Source organism: Poecilia latipinna, unplaced genomic scaffold (assembly GCF_001443285.1).
Source record: "Poecilia latipinna isolate Pla-1442-1.1 unplaced genomic scaffold, P_latipinna-1.0 Scaffold544, whole genome shotgun sequence".
NCBI classification, from domain to species: domain Eukaryota; kingdom Metazoa; phylum Chordata; class Actinopteri; order Cyprinodontiformes; family Poeciliidae; genus Poecilia; species Poecilia latipinna.
In genome coordinates, this window is record NW_015113160.1 from 177,243 (window position 1) to 184,896 (window position 7,654).

The 7,654-nt window shown below is 42.3% G+C and overlaps 1 protein-coding gene across 1 annotated transcript; it reads right to left on the bottom strand.

Moving 5' to 3' along the window:
- Positions 1-2,244: 2,244 nt before the first annotated feature.
- cysltr1 (cysteinyl leukotriene receptor 1) lies at positions 2,245-6,983 on the bottom strand. The gene is made up of 2 exons (XM_015041282.1): positions 5,326-6,983; positions 2,245-3,800 (listed from the first exon to the last, which is right to left on the bottom strand). The coding sequence occupies exon 2, from the start codon at positions 3,739-3,741 to the stop codon at positions 2,629-2,631; it is 1,113 nt and encodes a 370-aa protein (XP_014896768.1). The 5' UTR covers positions 3,742-3,800; positions 5,326-6,983; the 3' UTR covers positions 2,245-2,628.
- Positions 6,984-7,654: the final 671 nt, after the last annotated feature.

The following is a 7,654-nucleotide window of genomic DNA, read 5'->3' on the forward strand; positions in this document are numbered from 1 at the left end:
GTCCATTGGTCCACATTCATCTCCCAGTACCTAAACACTTCTGCTCCTCTCCACTCTTTGCTGGTTTCTCCCATTAGATCCAGTTTCCCGATCACACTCTTCATGTTTTTTGTTCTCCTCTGGCTCCCTGTGCTTCCATCAACTCTCTGCCTCAGCCCATCTGCACTTGAATCCACTCAGCAAACACACGCCGTAACACTGCCCTGGGTGGAGAACATCAGCAGGAGTTGTAAAACAAAACAAGTTTTATTCTTACTCTTTCTCAGAACCTATTGAGCATTTGGGTTAAATCACTTAAGGGGAGTGATGACTTTAGCGGCAGGAGTTTTTCTTTTTCTTTTTTTTTAGACATATTCAGCTGGGACTTTCCTTACACGTTTAATATAGCAAACATCTTCGCAAGGTACATTATTAACGACGTGACCCGCCTCCTCCTAACTCGGAGAGAGATCAGCTTTGCAGACTCAAAACAAACATGCTCTTGTGCAAACGGAGGCGGGAGGCGATCATGTGCTCGATATTATCTGTTTATGAAGCAGAGAGACAGTGGTCTTCTATGTTCCAATCAGCAGGGCAGGCCTCAGCAGCATCCTCCCTCCCGGCTGTTTTGTATTTCTAATATAGCTGGAGGCCCAGTGCACAGGATGTCTCATCATCATCGCTGTGCCTTCAAAGATAGAAGAGGGCACGCTCTTACCGCTCTCCATGATCCATATAGAGTCACAAGTGTTTATATAACATTAATAAAAACAGCCTCGTGACTCATCTGGTCAAAACAAATTAAATTTGTAAATTAGCCTAGAAGAGCTGAGAAGGAACATTATGATGAGTTTTGCATGCAGGGGAAAAAAGATAACGACCCACAGACAGGAACTAAATGATGGGTTGGTGCACCCCCTGCTGGTCAGAGCGTGTAACTGCACTAGAGGACGCGCTGAGAGAGGCAGGTGCGTTTCTGGTGCGACCTTCCTATTTACAGAAAATGTACGCAGCAGTTAAACTTAACATTAACCTCAAACGTAGATTCAGGACTTGTACTCAGTCTAACATCAAGACTGGAAACGCTGACAGCTAAATGCCGCCATTTTGTACCAAGCTATATTAATGTTCGTAGAGGAGTTTCTTGACATTAGCAAAGCCACACATGTTTTGTCTGCGTCTTTCCGGGCGATGGGTTCAGCCAGTCTCACTGCCTGTTTCTTATTTACCTTGCAAACACGGGAGCGGTGTGACTTATGTCTTCCGAGCCAAAACAAAGAAGGCGCAAGCAAAAACAATCTTTCAGTTACTCGAAAGGTTCACTTCCAAACCCTGTTACTAGTTTTAATAGTGTCTGTGTTGTAAGAGGGAGAAGCTATATGATAAAGTGAGATAAGATGAATTCATGAGATGAAATGGTGTCATATGATGGATTTCTCATAAAATGTAATAAAATATAGAGTAGGAAAAGCAATAAAAAAAGAAAAAGAAAATAAGGTTGAAATTGAGCAACTTTGAGCAGGCTGGGTGATGCAAATTGATCCATGGATCAGATGCAAATTGAGCATCAATTTGCATCACCCATGGAGTTATTGCTTCATGCTAACTTTGAAAAGCATTAATTGAGATAATTTTTGAAAATAATCTTCTCATTATCTGCAGTAAAGAAAGCTGTCACAATACTCGATTGAAGAGTAATCTGTCAGGGAACAGTTTCTATTTTGGTTTAGTCAGGGGTTCTCTCATCTGTCTTTTCACAAATAAATGGAAATTTTGTGTAATAAAACATCCCAGAAACATTTCAGTCCATTTCAATGGACTTATATGGCCTTTGATCATTTTTATGATCAATTTATCCACTAAATGCTCCTTTTATACACATTAGTTTATGTTGTTCTAGCTGGTTGATTAGATGTTTTTTCTTGCTAAGGTATAGCTATGAATTGATGGCTAACAGGGTTATTATAAATATTTTTATTTTTTTAAAGTGAGGTTCTGAGGTTAATAGTTCCCTAATCTGTAGCAGAATGTCATGCAATCCTGAGATCGTCGAAGGGCAAATACTTTATTACTGTAGTACTACAGTAATGAATACTTTATTACTGGGATCTTATCAAAATAAAAGCACTTTAAAAGTTTAAATAAATTAAGGAAGCTTTAAAAGCTTTGAAAACATTTCTAAACTGGCAATCGCTGAATGTAAACACTGCAGATGGATCGCTACCATCCATCTGCAGTGGAAGAAAAAGGATAGAAATATTCATTTATTTACATGATTTATTGTCTTGACGTTGTGTTTACTTCCACATTATTTTACAAAGATGGCACATGTACTTCATACGTATGAAACAAGACACATTCATGACACTCGGGGTTCAAAACATCTGTTACAACATTATCCAGGAGGCATTCCTACAACGATATGATCATCCACTAACCTATGAAGTACAACAGGTTGCCGTTTATTGTTCGTGTGATATTATATTACTCATTTAAATAAGCAGTCTTTTGAAAAATAAATATCCATTTCAATGAAACCTGTCTTCATTAGTCTTATAACTTACTGAACGTTTAATACTCATGCTGTACGTTAAACCCAGCAACATTTGTAAAAAATGTTTTTTTTGCTTTTTTTTCCTTCTGTGTTCTTTATATGTTGCTTTCATTCCCTGCTTTAACCAGAGACCCTCTGCTTGTTCGATGATCCTCCATGCATGCCGGAGTTAAGCCTTCGACCTGGTTCTGGTTCTCCCCGGACTCTGAGCTGATTATGTGCTTCATCTTGGACGGGCGACGGATGGTGCTGCGTCTCATCGTGTGGCGCAAGGAGGACAGGCGACTGCGGAAGCTCTCTCCGGAGAAGAAGTACAGCATGGGGTCAAAGCACGAGTTGCAGGCGGCCAGGCACAGCGTCACCACCACAGACTTGTGCATGAAGTTCTTGTCCTCGCAGCTCATCTCCGTGGAAAGCAGACTCAGGTGGATGGTGCGCTGTATGTGGTACGGCATGAAGCTGACCAGGAAGGTCAGCAGGACGACGACGATCATCCTGATGGCTTTCGAAGCCGAGCTCTTCTGTCGACGGGCAGCCGGGTTGCGAGAAAGCAGAGTGCGGACTATTCCGGCGTAGCAGATTAGTATAACCAGGAAGGGCAGGATGAACCCCAGCACCAGAGCAAAGTAGTTCAGCGCCTGCAGCTTGGGTAGACGTTCGCTTTTGTGTTCCGGTGGCTCGAAGCATTTGGTTTTGTTTGTCTCTGGGTCAATGGATTGACCAGACATGAGAAAGGGAGAAGACGCGAAACTGCTGAAGACCCATATCCCCAGACACACAAAACGAGCGCGGTTCACCGTGGCTACCCCCAAGTTCCTCACAGGATAAACTATAGCCAGGAACCGCGTGACGGACATGGCGGTCATGAAGTAAATGCTGCAGTAGAGGTTCACGTAGAGGAAGTAGGAGCTGATGCGGCAGAGGAAATCCCCTTGCTCCCACTGACCTTTTCGGACGTAGTAGAGAACCCGCAGAGGCAGAGTCATCACGCACAGCAGGTCGGACATGGCCAGGTTCATCATGTAGACATGAAAGGGCGTGATCTGGCGGTACGTTTTGATCAACACGATCAGGGCGAAGCCGTTCCCCACAAACCCCAGCACCGTGATGAGGGAGTACGACGTGGAGTAGACCTGGTTACGGAAGTTGTTGATGTCGTCGGGGGGGCATGTTATGTTCTGACCGAGTGTCGTGTTTGGGTGCACCATGTTTGGTCGCAGCTTGCCGAGACAGAGGGGAAGACCGCAGGATAAAAATCTGCAAAAATCTGTGAGGGAAACACACAGGTAGAAAAAATACATACATTATGAGAAGCTGTTCTGATGAGATAGGTTGACTTAGATATTTTGAGCAGCTGTGCATGCTCTGGAGGAAACAGAGAGAGCAGATAAGCATTTTTAAGACTGTCATCCTGTCATGTGACAGATTTTATCAAAGCAGGAAAGGCGAAATTACTAATGTCTGCTGCACAGTCCTGACAGTTAGAAGAAATTGGCAAAAAGCAAAACCGCTCTCTGAAACCAACACCATCACTGATGACAAAATGATTACTTGCAAACAAATACATGCAGACTAGTTAATGGAAGGTTTTGTTCATATGCTTATGGTATTATTACTTCCTTCAGAGAAGTCAAATTCTTGACTCGACTATTATAGTTTTATATGCTCTTAAGGCTTTGTTGAGCATTGTTGTTCAACAACGGACTGCAGTTTTACGAGCAGTACTTGTAAATTTGCATAACTGTGGTTTGCTTATTGGAAGAGGCCTCTTCTGTGCTTCATCTACAAATATTTACAGTATATAAAAACGTCAAAATGAGAACAAATGTTGAGTTAGATACTTTGGCATTTTGTTTTTTATCCATCTACCAGACAGACTCATAGTTTGGCGGATGGAGAGAATTCACAAATTGAGGACTTTCTGAAAGTCTGTAAAAAAAAAGTTAGATATTAATTGGATTAACAGAGCAGTTTTAGGTTGATTTTGCACCTGTTTCCTGATTAGGGGATTAGGATTTGATCTCCAGTCCTTATTGTTTGTTGAAATATCTTAAATACATGTATTAATGAAAAAGTGAAGTACATTTTATAAGGACACTGTTTCGATTCATAGTTTTTGTATTTTTCAGACATCTCTTTATCTGCTGCTGATGTTTTTAAACCCGTCGCTTCTTCTTTCGTTCTTCCTCTTTTCCTTATCTCAGAGTGACACTCCACGTTATGCTGAAATATGCTAAGTAAGTCATTGAGTAAATGATTGCTTGATCAATTTCCTGGCACCATTTCAGGTTATCTACAGCGTGCCGTTTCCTGTCATTTTTTAGATGTTAAGAAAAAAATGGTACGTATTGATAATGGTGGGAGGAAAAAAGTGGCTAAGATGTGAAAAGTATATTTTTTAAAACAGTTCACCAATTTTTAAGTTGGGTTGTTACATTTTCTATCCTCCAGGTATTTGAAAATACATGAAATTCACATATCCCGGGAAAAATATAAGAATGAAGAAAACTACTTGGAATTATGAATTAAATGCAAGGAAAACTAATTTATCTAAACTTTTTGTCATGCATATTATCTTACCATATTAAATACAGCTTTTACATTCAAGGTCACATGTTAAGCATACATTAAAATGCAAACATTGTAAAAAAAAAAAAAAAAGATAAGACAAAATAAAAACAAAAGCTGTATGCTTAAGCAAACATTCCTGGTCAAGTCAAGACGGCAGAAAGTGAAAGCAGCCAAACAAAAACTTTCTCCATCAAATAGGGCTTCAAAAAGGTCGTCCTTACCACCAACTTTCTGTCCTGTTAAAGCAGGTCCAGGTCTGGCCGGTGAGCACCGCAGTCGTGCCGCTTCAGAGTGTCCCCTCCACCGCTTCGCCTCATCAGCTGCGGAGGGATGAAGCTCTCTCTCCTTCTCTCTCTCTTCAGGCTCTCAGCTGTTGTAGGTGTTTTCAGCGTAGCACCGGTCTGTCTCCTCAGCGCAGGAACCCGGTGACATCACAAAAAGCCACAGACAGTCCAGCAAACACATAAACCGGTGAGAGTGGGGGAAAAAAAGAAAAAAGAAAATGAAGAAGCTAGAGGTGCAGCGGTGCAGAAAGTTTTGGTTTCAGTAATGGCTCTTTCAACTCTTCATCCTGCAGCCGTTTGAATACAGCTTAGTGCAGCTCTGCTTTTTATGCACTTCTTGATGTGTCTTGAATCTATTTCCTGCTAATTCCTCCCCTCCTTGCCCTCCCTTCTTCACACACACACACACACACACACACACACACACACACACACACACCCTGAGTACAGGACATGCAGGATTATGTGCAGCGTAAACTCCGTCTCTTTTTTATGAGTCGTCTCACGTTTCTTGGTTAGATGTTTGCTCTGTCATGTCCAACCTGTTGTAATGGATAGCTCCATATTTACAAAGTAGTTTCTAACACATAGTCGAGCAGACCATGCAGTCACTGCACACCTTTTGACTAGGCGTGAACTGAGAAACCTGACAACACAACCGAACCGTGACGGGTCTGCACTGATGATTCATTTTTATTCATTGCATAATGTGAGAAGAGTCTCTGTCGTGTCTGGCGTGACTACAGTGCCGTGTCTGGACTTGTCGAGATCTTGAGGAAACCTGAGCTCACACGATGATGTTTATAGATATATATGTACACACACACACACACACACACTTAGGCCAAACCCAGTGATATGCAGTATTTCCTCTCTGTGTTGGTAATGAGCGTCATTTGCAGCGAGTTGATGGCGTTCGGATAAGCCAGTGGAAATGGATGCACTCGTTTCGGAGGCTGGCGAGGAGGTGGGAGGAGAGCCCGATGATGCTCCCGTAACTCGATTTTAGTGGTTTGACACCAGCGACGGGGGCGAAGATAAAACAGCATGTCAACGCCAGCGAGTCTATGGCCTGGCGTAGACTCGCTGTGCATTAAGCTCATCTAAAGCAAGTGCATAAATTGTTCTGACCCCGTCTGCGAGTTGATGAAAGTGCATTTGTAAGTTTTTTGAGTAATTCCCTATCGATTCCTCTGAACCTTTTAGTAGTTCATGAATACACACTCATGTACACACGTACCGCAGCGTTGGCTTATTGTCTGCATTTTATAAATGCATCGCTTCGTCAGAGTTTCGATTTGAAATCCATTATTGCCTTCCCGCCCTCTCTAAAGTAAATCCACTGCATCATATTATCGACTTTAGCCAGGGAAATCTGGTCAAACTGTCTTCATGAGCGGCGCTGGGGAGGCGTGGGGTCTGTAGTGGTTCCTTTACGTACACTTACGTTACGTCGCGAAGGGAAGCCGTTAGGCCGAGTGCGCGCGCGAGGAGAGGAGAGTCAGAGTGGAAGAAACACACGCGACAGCTTTGCACATCGTCACCTCCCTAAAATAAAGTAATTTTTTGTCAAAAGTGGGGATGTTCGGGGGTTTTTTCTCAAAAAAATAGACTTTATTGTAGGAAGGCAGGGAAATTTGTTATTTATTCACAGAAATATGAGCTCAGATTGGTAGCGCAAATATAGCCACTTCAGAAGAGCGGTTTTTGAGCAAAACTGGTCTCTGTTTCGGAGCATTTGTAATGATTTTCTAACAGGTTAGGTCTTAGCTTTTCCATATTTTCTCCTCATTCGCACTTCATTCACTGTTTATCTGACTGGCGTAGCCTAACCTAGCATAGCCTAGCCTAGCCACCCTACTCGCCTCTCTCCTTGACTGCAGCACACACACCTGAACCCGCTGGATCATGGCTAATCAGAGTGTGTTGAATATTGTTTTCATGTTGACTTCCTGTTGTGGGCGGAGTTTTGCACAGGTGACATCGTTTCTCAATAAAAGGCCACAGGTCGCTCTGATGAGCACTGCACTCAGGCCAAACGCATCTGGTGGTTCTGTGGGTTTGATTTCCTCCGTCTGTCCTCGGCATTTCCAGCCCTTTACTAATGGCAGTGTCAACAGAGTGACTGTAAAAAAATACCTAATATATATTTTATTTTGTGTGTGTGTGTCTTGTTTCTGGTGAAAATATCTTAGTACACTTGAAATTAGATAAAACTAACTTACAATTAACATTTCATCAAGATACCAGAGTCAGTAATTCCTTA